The following is an 18,072-nucleotide window of genomic DNA, read 5'->3' on the forward strand; positions in this document are numbered from 1 at the left end:
AACTGTAAATGTAAACTGGGAGGTACAATAGAATGAGAAGAGAATGGCACGTGTCACAAGTATAAAATTGTTTGAGGAAAATATATTATTTCTTGCCAAGAACATCTGCTTTAATTTCCTATAAAAAAAAGTAATAAATGCATAACCCCTGTGTGTCAATGACACGGTCGTCATGGGGTCATAATTTACACATCCTGTGACAAAAGGTTAACTCATGAATATTAATTACGTGATGCTGACGTTCCTTGTTAACCTTAGAGCGTCCACTCCTATGAGAGCGTCCAGTAAAGTAGTTGAATTAATATTCATGAGTCGCAAACTTTCAACGTCTGCCTATCACCCAATCAGGTAGGCTTACCGGGCGAACGTAACGTTACGCAACTAATATTCATGAGCCAGGCCTGCACGAATTTATGTTTGTTACTTGAGAGGAAGGAAACAAATGAATAAGAGAAAGGCTAAATCTAATTTCTGTGACATTTGATGTAATATAATCAGTGTATTACAGAATTCAGTAGCCCACTAACCTGAAAAATACAAAACAAAAAAGAGAGATTTGTGTTTGTGGACAGATTAGTTACTTTCTTCGCCAGAGAGTTTAATCACTTAATTGAATCAAGGTATTACATGACGTGTCTTGTCCCCTTCACTCTCAGTCTCGGTGACCCGCGCGCGCGCCTCATACGGGTCAACAATCTGCAAACACAAACCAGTGTCATTCGTTTTACATAATCCAAAAGTTAATTTTGATGGCGCATTCAGTCATTGTGAGGCGTCCATCAGGTGTGCAAATGTCCGGGAACGTTGCATGTTGAAAAGTGCACGCTGGCGACATGTTTAGTGGTCCTAATATGTCACCGAACATCACCCGATGTCAGCACCAGGGCTGGATGAGGGTCATCGGTGAGTAACCTACATCATTTGTTTCGAGGCTGAAACGTGCTTTCTAAAGTACTATTTGATATATTATCAATACGTTTGCTTGTATGAAGAAGTTTGTCTGTCATGTGTTTACCGTGGATGTTTTTTGTTTGTTTAGTTTTTTTTTTTTTGAGCATATTAGGTCGACTGGGGCAGTCAGTCAGTCAGTATTTCTAATATGGTACATTGATTTTTTTTTAAAGTCAATTCCTGTATTTACACTTCTTACAGTCTCTACAAAAAAACTATTAAACATTATTACATTAAAGATACAGTTAAACAGACTTTTTGTCATGTCTAAGCATGTCACTCACTCTTGTCATGGTCTTTAAAAAATGTATGATTAAAAAAAAAACATTAAACAGCAAAAATGTTAAAGTATGCAATGGACAAACATCAATCCATTGATCAGTCAAAAAAAAAAATAGTGTTATGAATTTCTGCGATTTTAAATTACATCTACTACATCATATGTGACAACTTGCCCCAACAGCCTGACATTTATGATACTTAGTCACAGTTTAACGTTTCAGACAAAATCTACCATTATATTGTTGACTGTTATCTGAATGTATGTAAATGTTGTCTTCAAGTGTTCACTTGTTTACCTGAAATGTATAGTAAAGCAATACATATTACAATTTTAGTTTGGAGGACAGAATTCACCAAAAAGAAACCAACATTGAAAAAATCAGGTCTCAAGTCTTTTATAGAGTATTCATATTTTACAGAGTCTTACTGCAAACAGATGTCTTCTAGAGTATTTCATATTTTTCTGTGTCTCAGGAATAGAATATGTATATCTCAGTGTCTTGCCCTTTAGCCAGCAAAATTTAATAATTTTCCTAATTATATAAAAACAGTTCTGAATGTCACAGGATTGTGGCACAGTCACAGAGGTGCATTACAACAGCCTAAAGTGTAGTCTTTTAAATGTTCTTTTTAAACTCAGTAAATTAACTTAAAGAAATTGAAGGCTATCTAATTCAGTTAACCTAGCATTGTGCTTTCATACAAAACAATAGTCATAACTGAATCTAGGCCAAGCATGAAGGATTGTCCATTCATAGAGCTGTTTTCCAGTTGGCTTTATGGCCACGTCACCTTCTGTTTTAGCTGCTTAGACTCACACTCTTTGGTCCTGCTGTGGTTGTAATTGATCCATGAAGGCCTCATCTTCTTGTCTCATTTCTCATACGATCCAAAAAAAATTCTGTTTTACAGACATGAAAGGTTCATCAATCCACTGGATATCTTGTGGACGGCCACTATCAGAACCAATCGGGTGGCAGGTCAAGTTTTGCTTGGTTGCAGAATGTCAACTAGTTCTTCTGGACAAAAGAGAGGTACACACACACACACACATAAAGACATACTTAATCTTAGTTATTGAGACTTTAAAAAAGAATGCGCTGTGAATCCTTTTGATTATGACTTCACATTTAATGGCACCCTTTAAACTCAAGAGGGCAGCACATGTCAACGGGTCAAAGTAACAGGTTAGAGCACAGAAGATGAGCTTTCTTCAGCCTATAGAGTCTGTATTGTAGTCCTTTGCCCACCAACACTATAACTCTATGAACGGCTTCTGTGACCTTTCCTTAGATCAGTCCATTGCTGTTCCGAGAGCGCCGCGCTGAATCTTGCACTGTATGGCTCCTGCGACGTAGCACCAGCATTCCCGAGGGAGTTCAGATCCGTAAGGACCAGAGCACTCAAACCAGAAATAGCAGTGAGTAGGATCTGCTTGCACACCTGTTGCAGTGAAAAAAACAGTTTGATGACAATTAAACTCTTATAACAGTCTTTAAAGGTAATAGAGTGGCAAAGTGGAAGACAAAAGTAAACATTTGATCACTTGATTGCTGCTGCCAATCTGCGCTGCTTTTACCATAGTATCTCTATGCTGAGTCTAGTACACTGTTCTAAATGAGCGATTTTGACAAATGACCTGCTCATTGCTGTGCTAAAGGCAGGGATAACGTGTGCAAGTTAATACGATTTGGCCACTATTTATGTAATGTTTCAGAATATATTATTTATTTTACTCATATTAGCAGATGTTTAGTGATATGAACTTCAAAATTATACCCTCGCCTTCATTGTGTTAAAGTTCAGATGTGACGCCAATTGACAGACCCGTGAAATGGAGCATGATGGAACGCACTGTAGACTCCACTGTTTTCTGTTCGTCCAGATCTGTCTCAGACAGGCTGCAGACCAGTAATTTGCAGTGGGAGGCATAATTATGATGGTGTTACAGGATGGCTATTGTTTAGAATTGCCTAATAGGGGCTCTGGTTCACACTGCCATTGAATTTGGGGACGAGACACATTATGCCAACGGTTGCTTTGTTAAAAGGTTAAAGAGATCTATTGCATTAAATAGGCCAGCATGTTTATATAATAGCTAGATAAAGTTCAATTGTTTATCTATCTATCTATCTATCTATCTATCTATCTATCTATCTATCTATCTATCTATCTATCTATCTATCTATCTATCTATCTATCTATCTATCTATCTATCTATCTATCTATCTATCTATCTATCTATCTATCTATCTATCTATCTATCTATCTATCTATCTATCATTATGTCTGTCACAGTTAAAAAAAAATGGTCTTTATTAAAACATGATTTGAAACCCATTTCCCCCAAGAGTGTCATATAAATGATATATGCACACTAACTTTTCAAATTTGAGGTTCGTAAGACTTTTTTGTTTATGAAAGAGGTCTCATGCTCACCAAGGCTGCATTTATTTGCTAAAAATACAGCATAATATACAGTATAATACATTTTATTAAATTTTATTTAATTAAAAAAACAAATTCTTTGATGAATATACAGTTCAAAAGAACAGCGCCTATCTGAAATCGAAATATTTTGTAACAATGTAAAAATCTTTACTGTTACTTTTGATCAATTAAATGCATCCTTGCTGAAAAAGTAAGTAGTTCTTTTCAAACTTTTAAATGGTAGTGTATGATCATGGGTAGATCCTAAAAAAACTGATTTGGCAAAAGATCTCATACATTCCAGACTGTTCTTCAGATCTCAGTGAGATTCTTCTCTGTTGTGTGAGCCGTAGTGTCACCGCAGCTCAGCGTTGTGCTAATGCTTGTGTCAGACACTGGCAGCTTGTTGCTGACTCAGCAAATGTCTCTGTGCGTTTACTCTGCACACCCCCGCAGAGACACCGGCATTTAACACCCCACACACACACTCCAGTACATCAGCGGCATCCTAATCTGTGTCGTAGCTCTTAAGAGTAAGGCACTTGATATCCATATGTGGTTTGAAATCCGATTAAAATTGGATTTTTGGAAATATGTTGCAGTATGATCGGATTTCAAGTTTCAGAATCTGTCCTCATTCAGGAAGTGAAGTCTGTAAGGTCTTAAAGTGCTGTCTGCTCTTGTTTGTAGCATTAACTTTGTTTTGGATCATGGTTGAGTGAACGAGTGAGCAGTTTTGAAGAAAGTATATTTATAAACATTAATAATGCCTCTGAAGCACCTCCCCTTGAATCAGAATAAATTCTCGAATTATGTTGTACTTTAAAATCTTGAATTAATGATATCTGCAATACATTGATGTTGGTTCTGTTCTGTTTACCCTAAGGGGGGTTATTGCTGCTCTGCATGGATGCGCAGGGAGTTCTTGCCCAGAACAGAACTATACCGCCAATTCAAACTCTATGCAATTGCCAGTCGTATTTGACGATAGTGGTCCTCCTGACAGAATTCCAGTTTTCTGCCCCCTCTTTACACAGTAACAGCTCTCTTATGAAATAGGCATAGATATAGAATCATTTGGTGCTGAATGGACTATTATACTGATCCATATTGGTTTCATTACGTGCAAAATGTGAACAATTGGATTCTCAGTCATTTTCGAACTTTGTAACTTGTTTTTTTTTTTTTTGGTGCAGTTTAATAAAGTATTTTTATTAAAATATTTGCCAGCCTTAATCCTCCGGTCAAGCCCAGGACTTAAATTTTATTTATTTATTATTATTATTAATTATAACTTGATTATAAATTAAATTAACAAAACAATTTTTTTTCAAGATTAAATTAACAAGACAATACAATGAGGTGTAAGGATGGTAGAAAGGCATGCTCTGATAGAGAGAGAGAGAGAAAGCAAGTAATCAAGATTTAAAGGGAAAAAAATCCCTGCTGTGTCTTTAAGAGCTCTGGCGCTCATGTGGGAGTGAGTGGGGCCCAGAGAAGTGGCTCAGCCCAGCACAGATCTGCTCCGACTGCCAGAACAGAGCGCAGGCAGGCTGCACGGGAGGCAGCGCTCTTCTGGCAAACGGGTGACGAGGCAGAGAGAGAACCGTTGCTGTCTTCCCCTCCCCTGGCACTGAGAGCATGTCTGATTTTGCCTGTCTTTGAAGTTATGGAGTTGGACAACAAACTTGCGCTGGACGGCCACCATGGTAAGAGGAGAACTTGGATACACTTTTAACAAAGCACATGAAGTGTTGAGAGCCAGTGATGTGAGCTTGTGTATGTGGGGCTGTGAAACAGATTAGTGCAGGTTGCTAGAGCTTGTCCGCTTTTTGCAGTTTTTGTATTTTAACAACTGTGATCTACAGAATGTGTGTAATTATGTCCTAAAATGTGTCTTCTTCAGTTAGGGAAGGGTTTAGAACATGTTTGTTAACTGAACGGATGAAAACACTGTAACATCAACAGATGCGTTCGCTCAGGTGGCTCCTGTTACATCAAGACAGGCTGAAGCCTTGACATGCGTTAAACCTTACCTGAAATTTGATCTACAACAGGCCAAGAGTTCACTTTTCTGTCCAACAGCACTGAAAACCATTACTTACAACATTACTTCAACTTTCTGTGTGCACCAGAAGCATTTGAATTAGTTTATATTTAATTGATATAAAAATAAGTTGAATTCGTAGATGCATTGAAATGTTGCTATGAAACCTGTGCCAGCCTGTTATGTTCGAAAACATTTACACCACTGTATTCAGGAATCAACTAGTTCTGGTTGTAGTTTTGTTGATTAATGTATTTTCAATGAGGCTGAATACACCCTCAGGACTGTTTTGAAGGATTTATTGCTGTCTATGTTCATGCTGATGTGACACTCATGTAGGCTGAGATGAACTTTAGAGCGATATGTTGGTGCGTTCATGCCATGTCGTAATTACCTTAACGATTCTGAACTGTAAAAAGCCTTCACATGCTTGAACGTGTAATTACAATGTGTAAACTTGTAATTGAGAGCTACGACTTGTACCACGTGGCCACTGTACCACCTGACCACTGCAGGTTTAAGGTGTGTTCAAATTGAAGTGGCGCTGTGCAGACAATCGGTGTATGACATCAAAGTACCGCGAGAGCGACTCGAAAGCAAACGGAAATGCATTTACAGTAATTATGACATGGCGTGAACGTAGCATGTGTCATGGACCCTTAAAGGGATAGTTCACCAAAAAAAATTAATTCTGTCAACGTTTATTCACCCTCAAGTTGTTCCAAACTTTCTTTCTTCTGCTGAACACAAAAGAAGATATTCTGAAGAAAGTTTGTAACCAAACAGTTGTGAGGCAGCATTGACTTCCATAGTATGGAAAAAAAATACTATGGAAGTCAATGGGGTCCATCAACTCTTTGGTTACAAACATTCTTCAGAATATCTTCTTTTGTGTTCAGCAGAAGAAAGAAACAACTTGAGGGTGAATAAATTGACAGAATTTAAATTTTTAAGCAAACTGTCATGAAATTTTCAGAGCTTGTCAGACCACAATTTTTCATTATTTCAAATTGTTTGAGACTTGGGAATAAAATAGTTAGCTATCCCATCAGATGAAAACATACAGTCCATGTAGATAAAGAGTGAAGTGTTGTCTTTCTTGTGCATCCATTTTAGGGCTACATTTGAGTTGCATAGGGGTTGGCTTACTGTACAACATCTTTGTAGTGTCATTTATGGTTCATATAGGCTAATTAAAAAGTATTTTGTTGGTAATGACATGGAAATGCTCTGCCATGTTCATCACTTTTTAATTTTCCCCAGGAATCTGGAATCAAACAGAATTGTTCAGATATTCATCAGCATAACCCATGTGAATTTTGCATTTCAGCACAAGTTTAAAATGTTTTGAGCCACTGAATAATTAATTAAATGAGCTCTTTTGCACTGAGATCAAATAGAGAATACAAATAGTGTAAGAACTATGATGGAAAAACCTCCAGTACAATGAAAAGCAAAGGAAACATCTGAAACATTTGGTTTTGGTGGGATGTATGATTTTCTTTGTTTGTTGCTTCACTTTGGTTAGGAATATTTGGTAAAGAAAAAAAAAAAATCCAGCAAATATCTGTTGGGCTCAAAGCAATCCTTCTTGTAACTTTGCTGAGGATTAAACATCCCAGACATGGCTCTGAATGGTGACAATCTTTGTGAAGAACATAATCCTTGTGATGTATCAAGATGGACATAATCTTCTTTAGTCAGATACAATCATAATTTCCTCCATCTTGTTCCTGATGCCCCACCCCGTGTTTTATGCAGCATTTAGGCCTGTTGCTGTTTAATTTGGCCGGTGCTGCTGATGACTGTCTGGCCATTGTTACAGCAAAGCATCATATTGTCCTGCTTTTGTTCATGAAATACGTTTAGCAACATTTTGTTTTGGACTTCTATCCATTTAATTTGCTGGCATGAGGACTGGCTATGTTCCAAACACACAATGTGACTGATGTACTCAGTAATAAAGATTTCTACTCTTTCAATGCAGGACTGTATTATTTATGGCATAAGCCGGATAGCTTGTCTTATGGTAACCTCCTGTTATCCTTTGGTTAAAGCTAAAGCATGTAGTTTTTCTCCTTTCTCAGCTTAATTTGCAGAGATTATAAGAAAACGACTTTTTAGGGGTTGATTCCCCTAAAACTCTGTGGCACTACTAAAACATTGTTCTTAAAAGCGTCCTAAGCCTAAGTAGATCGGTGAGACTATTGCTGCCAATAGTTTATATACGAGCTACTTAGGCTTACGATGCTTTTGGGAAATGCAGCCCAGGCCTGACACAGCAACATTGACACTGTCGAATAGGGGAATGATTAGAAACCTTTTTTTTTTCTTTTCTTTTTTTTTAATAAAACCAGTGATGTGCAGAAATTACACATTACAGCTTTAAAATGCAGTCTATTTTTGGTCCACTTTTAAGTTTTTTTTTTTTTTAAAGGATTGGTAATATTTGTTCCATGTTTTTGAAAGTAGTCTCTTATGCTAATTAATGCTATAATTATTTGATCAAAATATTATTACAATTTAAAATAACTCTAAAATAACTCCTATTCCTATTATTATCAATGTTGAAAACAGTTGTGCTGCTTAATATTTTTTCCAGAAACTCGAATACATTTTTTCAGAATTCTTTGATGAATAGAATGTTCAAAAGAACAGCATTAAATATTTTTCGTAACAATGTCAAAAAATCCTGTAAATGGTTTTTTTTTTTTTTTTTAAGAGAACGCTTACTGGTCCCAAACTTTTAAACTGTATAGATGTCTTAAATGTGCAGTAGTTAAAACGTAGTCTACTTGTAAGTGTCAGAATGATAATGGTTGAATTCAAATATAGAAGTATGAAAGGCTACAAAGTGTTGAATATGACCTCTTTAATGTACAAATAAACAGTGACAGTAAATCACAGATACAGTGCACTCTGAATCATTGAATATAAGTTAGAAGCATTACTCCAGGCTAGCTTGAAAAATCTTCCCTAAAATTTTACAGTTATGCCTTTGGTAAGCTGGATGCTCAGGCTTTTTATCAGTAGTGGGAAATCCCAGTTTAGTCATAATTGGTAATTGAGGGTATTCAACTGGGTCTTTATTCAGCCCATAGACTAGGGAACAGCACTCCCCTAATTGCATAGTATTAAAATAATTAATTATTATTGAGTTTTATCGGGGGGAAGATTAAACAATAGAGCTCTCTCATAGCATTGAGGCTATATTTTAGGAGTACAGTGGATGCCTGTTTCATAGTAGGGCAAATCACTTCAAGATACACTGTATAATGGCTTCATATCTGCTTTTGAAAGGATAAGACATCCAGATATAAACTGAACAGAGATGTTTTGTGGTTCTGTAAATATCTTGTGCCATCAAAAAGTGTTTTTCAGATCTAATTTTACATGACAAATTCATGTTTTTAACTCCCACGTTCACCATGTCCAACAGGACAAACTGTTCAAATTGAATGCCCTTTAATGATCGTTTCTCAGTGTTTTATACCAAGCCATGTGTCCCTCCAGGTCTATGGAAGTTACAGCTGTGGTTTACATCTTGGTCCCAATGAAAGTTTAAGTAACACAAAGTTGACCTTTACCAAATTCTGAATGGCTGCCATTAAAGCAAAGGACATTTTGAAAAAGGGCAGCTGTAAAATGCGTCAGAATCAGGAGTAGGTGGGCGAAACAGGCTCTAAATGCTGGACCTCGATGATAAGGTCATTGTTAGAGATTAGCAGAGACACTTTTGTGACGTTTTTGTATTTTCATTTTGAATTGTTTCAGAGATATACTGAATACAGCTCTTCCACTACCCATACTTAGCCCCATTTCATAAATGCTAATAATTATTTTCTTTGTTTATTCCAGATGTGAAGGATCTTAGACATGCGAGACATAATAAATCCATGTGGGCATATTGCATTTGAACTTGAAGTCAGATTTCCTTTGAATGTGAACTTGGCCCAGCTGGTTGTCATATATCTTACCGAATTTTCTGACCTCACATGCTTCACAGAAGTGCCTTTGTGTTGCTAACAGCAGCTGTCCATATCCCAGCTCTCTATCATATTAGTAGGATGTTTAGACCTGTACGTCAAGTCACTTGTCTCTTTGTTGAGCTTATTTTATGATCACAACCATTGTTGGGGAAGCAACTTTTTGGTGGTGCTTGAATATGGTGAGTAGTAGCTTCACAAGCTACAATTTCAAAGCAACAATTTAGCCTACAACATGTAACGCCTACAAGGATTCACAAAATGTATTTAAAATATGTACAGTTGCGGCGCCTTATTTCCAGGATATAGTTGAATATTTAGGCTTGTTAGGTTTTTACTGTATATTTTATCACAACCATTAGCAACTAGGAGTCTCTCATTTTGGCTTTTTATTTGGTGAGCCATAATTTTCAGAATAAGTGGCTAAATTCAGCTAATATCAGCCAGTTGCATAAACAGCCATTATGTTAAGACTGTCTCAAGTATAACCAGTTAGCAGTTAGTCAAGGGGCAATCAGTATTACCTTTTAGTATCAACTTAGACCAATCAACGTTTTAATGTAACTGACTTAAAACAGTTGTGTCTTAAAGAAAAAAATGTGATGACCAACTTGTAAGACTAGTCTTAGCAGTTTATGCAATCGGCCTTCATGCAATGTAGCCATTTGCATAATGTGCTTAGAGACTAGTCTTACAAGTTGGTCATCTAATTTTTCAGTTACAAAAAAACATAGATTGGTCTAATTTGAATCTGAAAAGTAAAACTGATTAGCCCTAACTAATTGCTAGTTGGTCAGACTAGTTCTTAAGACACAGTCTCAACTAGTAACTATGTTTATGCAATTGGCCCTACTAGCGACAATGACAAAATGGGTATGTTTCACTTCTTTTAGTTTGCTTTCTCATAATCATGCTAACAGCTAGAACAGCAAATGTTGCCATAAACGTGCCGTATATATTAACAGTCCATTCTGCCCAATGCACATTATATGTCTAGGCGTCCAGACAGCTTTCAGACACTGATAATTCGATGTCCTTTATTGCTGTAGTGCAATATGAACCCTTGAGAGCTGGTTTTAGGTGCCATGAAGTAAAGCAAATGCACATTGTGAGCTGAGCTTTTTATCTCCACTGAACCACAGATTGCTGAAGCGTTGGAACTGTTGCTAGGATGTCCGGTGGACAGAGCTTTTATCACTGTGGAAACATTGTTTAACCCATCCCCCTTTCTGGATTGATGTGTGTTTTTACTTGTTTCTCTTTTTAACTCGTCATTTGAAACAGATGTCACCAAAGCCAGCGTTTTTCACACAATCAGCAAACACTATATGTTGGGTGCCTGGTTTTATGTTGTTCTTTGGATACATGGCTCAGTATGCCAAACATTAATTCCACATTCCAGATTACTTACAATGTGTATGGATTCAATGGACAATATGTCTGGCATCCACATTACTGTAGTAAATGTTTACTAATCCCTCAGTTTGTAAAAACCAACATAAAACACATGTACAGTTACACACTTATAATGAAGTCTAGCAATGTTTTTAATGTTATCTGAACCAGTCTGATAAATAAAACAGGCTGATATATTTATGCCGGTAAATTATAGCCAAATGATCAGACCCCGTATTATTTTTACTAGACCTACCTATTTTTAAACAAATAAAATGTTCACTTGAGCCTGTTAGAATTATTTATTTTTTTAAATCAGGCAGATTTTTGCAGTTAAATTAAAAGCAGTTTTCCATTGTAAATGATATTTGGTGTCATTTGAAGCACTATAGATTTTTAAGGTGAGCATTTTTTTGATACAAATGTATTATTTCTACATAACTAATTTCAAGTAGTAATATTCAGTAAAACCATAAATCACTAGAGTAAAAAAAAAAAACATTCTTTATTGACTGATTAATTATAAACCCATCCAAAGCCACTGTAAAAAGTGTGTATTGGAACTTTTTCGCTGGGAGATTAAAGTGTCAGAGCCCAGACCTTCCCATAACACATTCCCTTGAGCCTGCGTTCTGATTGGCTGACATTCCAGAGGAATTCAGATTTCCAAAGGGGGCTCGTTTCCCCAAAAGATGGTGGTGCAGAATGAGAGAGAGAGAGAGAATGCTGTTACTAGGCCCCTAACTGCTCATGAAAATGGAAAAAAGTAACCACTGTCCCTCTTGTTAACCCCCCACCCGCCTCTTTCATTCTCCTTTCTTTCCAAAAGTGGGAGGGTCAGCTTGCCGCACAATGTGGCAGGCCTGAGCGGCGTGTTCGAATTCTTGTGGTAATCTCCTCCACCACCGTGTGGAGGCCGAAACAGCACACAGATGAACGCAACAGGCAGGTTTTGTTTGTATATCTCGATAAGGAGCTGAGATAGTGCCGGACACATCCTTGAGTCCTTCAGCTTGAGCGTCGTCCTTTCTGTTTCTGATTATTCTCTTCACAGGATGGGGTGACCTGCTTCAGAAACTGGCCTATTTCTAAGATGTCCCCATGGGCAACCAAGGTGAGAAGGAGCTGTTTTTGGGCTCCAAAAAGATGTGAAGTACTAGGCCTAGTTCTTTTAAACAGCATGCCGTACGCTTCAGGCTCAAACAGGAAGTTTTGGACATCTGAGGTCCGTCCCAAATGGTGCACTAAGCCCACACTTTGGTTATGTAATCTCCCATAGGTTGTAGGGGAGTAGTCGGAATCATAAAATGGGTCACGCTATGATCTTGTGGACTGATCAGACTAGCATTTTCAGAAAAGATAGGCAATCATTTTTGTGCCATTTATTTACTTTTTCCTTCTAAAAGAAAAAAATAGCTATTAGAAGAAAAAAATCATTAATACCTTTTTTAATAAAGGTGATGTGAAATATGCCTTCCAGCAATCAGTTTGAATGTGTAACATATAGTGTTAATCCATCTTACAGAGTCACATTCCTGATCTTTGAAATGCACAGCAGAAAAGCTTTAAACAGCCAGTAAACTTGTGTGGAAACATGGGAATTATTCTCTGGCTGGCAGAACTCTGAATCCGAGGGTGTATATTGGCTCTGTCAGCAATTAACTTTATGATGCAGGTCTTGCTGTTTTAGGATCGGCTGATGAACAAATGGATCTTGTTCCTATTCTGTTTTCCATTTTTCTGCTGTTAGTCCCTTTGCCTCTCTCTTTCTCTCTCTCCATACTATCCCATGTTACCCTCCCCTTTTTTGTCCGGATGTTGTTTTACTCCAAAGTATGGGTATTCCAAGCCTGGCTTTGAACTATAAAAGCTGTGGTGCTTCAGAGATGGCTGATATAGTGCCTCTATTGATCCCGTCTCCTGGCAACCTCAGACAACAGCTGAGCAAAGGACAGCGTTCCGAAATCACAAACAAGACTTTTCTTGTGCAAAGTTAAATATAGGCTTGCCCTGGCCTTGAGCATTCTGGGAGATTTGCTCTGTGTATCTTGCAAAACTTGTGTAGATGGTACCAGGAAACCGGTATTATAACGTAAGTGCTGTTATAAGACGACTTGTTTTTGTGTTATAGAAAAATCGAGTTTAGTTTTCATAGTTTGCTGGCACTCATTGGTACAGAGTACCATCAATTGTGCGCTATCAGTACCAGGAATTGTTTTTTGCATATCAGCCTCTTTTGTAATCTCTTCCATCTCTGCTTTATATGACACTCTTACTAGACAAAGGCTGTTAGTCACACAAGCCAACATTTTGGCTATGACATTAAATTTCCATATTGTGGTTTTATCCGGCCAAGACTGGTCAAAACGCCCTATGACCAATATGACCAACATTTACTCTTGAATTTTCATTAGCTGGACCATAATGCAGTTTTCTGACTAATTGTCCTAACTATTATATACTATAATTTATATAAATCTATGTAATTTATATATTATTATTTATTAGTTATGTCAGGAATTAACTAAAATTATGATGCAGGCCTTGCTGTTTTATAATCTGCTGATAAACAAATGGCTATTTGATATTTTTTATACTGTTATTTCCTTTGCCTCTCTCTCTCTCTCTCTCTCTCTCTCTCTCATAATTTACAACTAAATTATTCTATAATATTAATATATTTATATATGTAATATTTATAAAAATCAATAGAAATTGTATTTATTGATTGTATTTTAGCTCAATCAGCAATTCATCTTTATTTATTTATATATATATATATATATATATATACACACAGATTATATAAATATATTTTATTCACATTTTATATAAATAAAATATTTATGTTTAATTTATATATATAAAATCTATAATGATTTTTATATAAATTCATAAGATATATAAATTGTATTCCCATACGTTATATAACATCTTATGTTTGTCAGTTCTCATGTTAATCACAAGGATTGCAGACTTACTGTGATTAATCTGAATGCAATTTGTATTCAACTTTTTGAATCTCAGTTCTTAAATCGTGACAGAGAAGCACTGGGTCTGTTTATTGCCGGGGTTTAATGGAGACCCTGGCAGAGACTGCGGATTTGTTGGAACAAGCAGGTGTTTGGCATATTTTATCCATGGCTCTTTGATGGCATGGAGTCCATTGTGCTAGACGTTCATTAACATACCAAAGCAAAAGAGAAATGCCAAAGTCCAATTAATTAACTGAGCAATGCAGCCGAGATGTTCTGCAGGATGCATATCGGTAGCTGAGCACAGATATTTGACAATATTTTGGAATTGCTTTTACTCGTCTGAAAATGCAGCCTCATCCACTATCCAGGGGTTATAAATACCTCTCATGGCCCATTTTATAGATCATAATTTAGAGTGCTCATGTTCAGCATAACTTGCCCTGGTTGCCCCAGGGAAAAGACCCCTGTAGACACAAGTGAACCACTTATGTGCCTCTTTGATGTATTTCCTGTTTGAAGTAACATCACACCTGATCTTAATAAAGCTACTTTTATTTGAGATTGTGCATGTGCCCACTAGCATGATGATGATTGGCTCTCCGGTTTTAGATTAGACTGAAGGACAGTAGACAGCATGCCAGAAAGGGCTGAGATTCTTGAGGAGTCTGTTCTGCTTTGGCCTAGACAGTATTAAATTTAGTTCTTCTCAGGGTTATATGAGAGTCCATGTGCAATATTGGCAGTTGTGTCTATCCTTTGGTAAGCAGAAACTAGTCTTCAGTCAAACTATATTTGATGCTATCTTTGTATATTCCTGTCAATTAGCAGCATTCAGGGAGTTTTTGGGTAACCTCACATTATTTTTACACATTCATTTGGTGACGTTATAGTGTAGAAATTACACACTTCACTTTTTTAAAGTGTAGTGATGTTGGAAGATCTTGAGTCTACAATATTACATTATAATGGCAATTTTGGTTGCGTTGCGATGTACTCTATTTCACTGGAAAACTGACTTTAAATAATTTTAATGAAATTTGTCTTAGTGCGGTCTAATATTTGGATCCCAACATTCTTTAAAATATCTTCTTTTGTGTTCTGCCGAAGAAATTCATACAGGTTTGGAATGGGATCATGGGTGAGTAAATGTTGACAGATTCTTTGGTGAATATGCCTTTAAGGCGTTCTACTAGGTCAGATAAGTAATATGCCAGAAACAAGTGGGTGGTCTGTTGACGTACTTACACCTTTTTATATTTGAGGCAAAAAGTGTTTTAGACCATCAATACAAAATTGCATAGTTGCAACACAGAAATCTTGATTATCACAGGGGATAAAACCCTTTGAGAACATCTGTCTTGCGCATGATTACGGTTTTCTGAACATGTAGAATAAACTAGATTGAAATTGGGTCAAACGAGAAATGTGCTACATGTGAGATCCCACAAGTTCAAGAGATCGTTGCTGGAACTGAACCCGAAAGAAAATTACTTCAAGTGCAAACAAATCAGAACAACATGTTGCTGGTCTTTTCTTCAGCAGCCATTAGTTTAGTTGTGTTGTTCTTCTCTGTAATTGAAATAATTGCCAAAAATGTAGGAAACAATTCCTCCAGCATGGGGAAAACAATTGTGGCCGTGATTGTATTGAACATGAGATTAGTTTGGGTCTTAATGCATTTTTGAATCCTGTGTCAAAAATCATTTTATCTGCTTTATGTACTTGAAGGGGTGGAAATTAACCAGCTGTTTGCCTGTTCCTTAAAGAGTTACTTCACCTATAAATGAAAAATCTGTCATCATTTACTCAAACCGTGTGACATTCATACCTCAGTGGAACACAAAAAAAATGATATATATTGGTCACACGTTAGATTAGGGTCCAATTCTCACTATTAACTAAACATTAACTATGACTTTTGCCTCAATAAAATTCCTAATTACTGCTTATTAATAGTTAGTAAGGTAGTTGTTAAGTTTAGGTATTGGGCAGGATTAGGGGATGTTGAATATGGTCTTACAGAATAAGATATTAATATGTGCTTTATAAGTACTAATAAACAGTCAATATACTAGTAATATGCATGCTAATAAGCAACTTAATAGTGAGAATTGGACCCTAAACTAAAGTGTTACTAAAATATTTCGCAGTGTCTGAGCTGCTCTTCATCATGCATTGAAAATGAAGTTGCATGGACCATTTGATACTTTTATAGTGAATTTTTTTAGTGTAACAGCTATTTTACTGTCATTGCATGTAAAAGAGAAAAAACTAAAAAGGATGAAAGAATCTTCTTTCATTTGAACAACTGATGGAATGTGTTTATTCTAAATCTCACACAAGGGCTTCTAAAACTGGATTGTCTTCCCAGGGATTGTGTAATTTCTCGAGATAAATGATCAGCAGATATGTGACTCTTGTCCATGTAAACAGAGATGGAACGTGTGAAATCCTTGAGGCTGTTTCTGCTGCTGCTGGTGATGGTTCAAACTGCTGGTTTTTATTCTGGGAAGAGATTCATGAGCTTGTTTGACTGTTGCTGCAGGAAATGCGGCATGACTGCCTGGGATTCAGGGAGCTTGATGTTAATGGTGTCTGGTGGCCGAGGGCCTCTTGCTTTCCAGGGGACGGCCAGATGAGTGTAAGAGCGGTGGAGCGCTTACAAGTGGCAAATACCCAAGAGCATCAGTAAACTACTTGGCCCCATGTAACTCAGTGATTGAAGTCTTGTCCCAGAGATTATGATTCAAGTTGAATGCACAGTATTTGGTGCTCTGTCAACACTTTCTTGTAAGTTGGAGACTTGGAGTGTTATAATAATAAGCTCATAATGTAGGATGCTTCGCCATTTGCTGGTAATGTACTTCAGTGTTTGGTTTTGTTTAGTCATTTTTATTGTAAAGTGTAAAATTAGTGGTGTGTAACAGACTTCTGAAATAAGGAGGCAAAGTTTCCTCTCTGCTGTTGTTTTTTTCTTATTCTCTAATGTAAAATGTGCATTCCAGTTCCATATGAAAACCCATTTGAGTGGGTGATTTGTTTCCTCTGTAATAAGTCAGTCTGTTTCCACCAGTTTCACCCATTTAAGGCCAATTTGCAGACTGAACGTGATAGGCAGGCAGTAGTGCGTTGACAGGGTAATAAACCAACCACAGCACGACTGGAAGCAGTGCCTCTTTTCATCTGTATTTTGCAATTTCTTCCCTCATATTCATGCTGGAGAATCTCTATGAGAAGACAGTGAGCTCAAAGGAAGGGGAAAAATAACCACTGCCTCCTTCTGAAAATATTAAACTCAGTGATTTATACACTATAGAGCTCACGAACCTGCGTTCAAAAGTTTGAACACAGCTACCTATTCTTTATCATTAAACGATTCTCTATCTTTTAGAAATGTGAATTATGTTGTGACTAAAATGTTAAACAAATCAAATCTCATATCTGAGCTCTGCTCACTCTCTTTACTAACTTTCCATCCATCCATTGAAAAAAAGCCCCTGTATTAAATGTTTGTATAATATTAATTTTACTGCATTGTAGTTGAGACAAAGTCATTTTCAGCATCTGGTCTTTTTCATGTGGTGTTCCAAAATCTGTTTGTATGTTCCTTGCTTTTCCATTGGCCGCTTGTTTTTCTATTTTTTCAGGCTGTGGTGTAGTCTAGCTTCTCTCCAGAGCTACATAATAACTTCCATGTACAGCTCATGTGAGAGTTTTTTAATGATTGCAAAAATAACATAAATAGTTCTCACACAGCCAAACAACAATACGAATGGAGTATCTTCAGACTCTCAAGTTGAAAGGACTAGATGTAACTCGAAATGCTTCTTACCAAACTTGGCATCATCGCAATAATTGCACAATCATTTATACTTATTCTATGTCTCATTCAAAGCAATACACAGTCTAGGCCAGTGTGTCCAGAACACTGTTTCTTTGGCAGACTTCATCTCATCTTCATCTTAATGTGTTTGTTCTCCTAGTTTTCATTGCTTTATTAATT

At 36.8% G+C, this 18,072-nt stretch overlaps 1 protein-coding gene across 3 annotated transcripts in view; it reads left to right on the top strand.

Moving 5' to 3' along the window:
• Window positions 1-730: 730 nt before the first annotated feature.
• The window catches only part of dab2ipa (DAB2 interacting protein a), a 112,185-nt gene continuing 94,843 nt past the window's right edge, over window positions 731-18,072 (top strand). For 2 of the 3 annotated variants that reach the window (XM_056259707.1, XM_056259708.1), the window contains exons 1-3: window positions 731-903; window positions 2,146-2,267; window positions 2,527-2,653. In XM_056259707.1, the coding sequence (XP_056115682.1) occupies window positions 834-903; window positions 2,146-2,267; window positions 2,527-2,653 (319 nt within the window). In that variant the 5' untranslated portion in view covers window positions 731-833. Of the gene's footprint in view, window positions 904-2,145; window positions 2,268-2,526; window positions 2,654-5,204; window positions 5,373-18,072 lie in introns of those variants that run through there. The other variant, XM_056259711.1, reaches the window with a different exon arrangement.

The sequence above is a fragment of the Rhinichthys klamathensis genome, unplaced genomic scaffold (assembly GCF_029890125.1).
Source record: "Rhinichthys klamathensis goyatoka isolate OS25496 unplaced genomic scaffold, OSU_Roscu_1.1 h1tg000169l_1, whole genome shotgun sequence".
In the NCBI taxonomy this organism is placed as follows: Eukaryota; Metazoa; Chordata; class Actinopteri; order Cypriniformes; family Leuciscidae; genus Rhinichthys; species Rhinichthys klamathensis.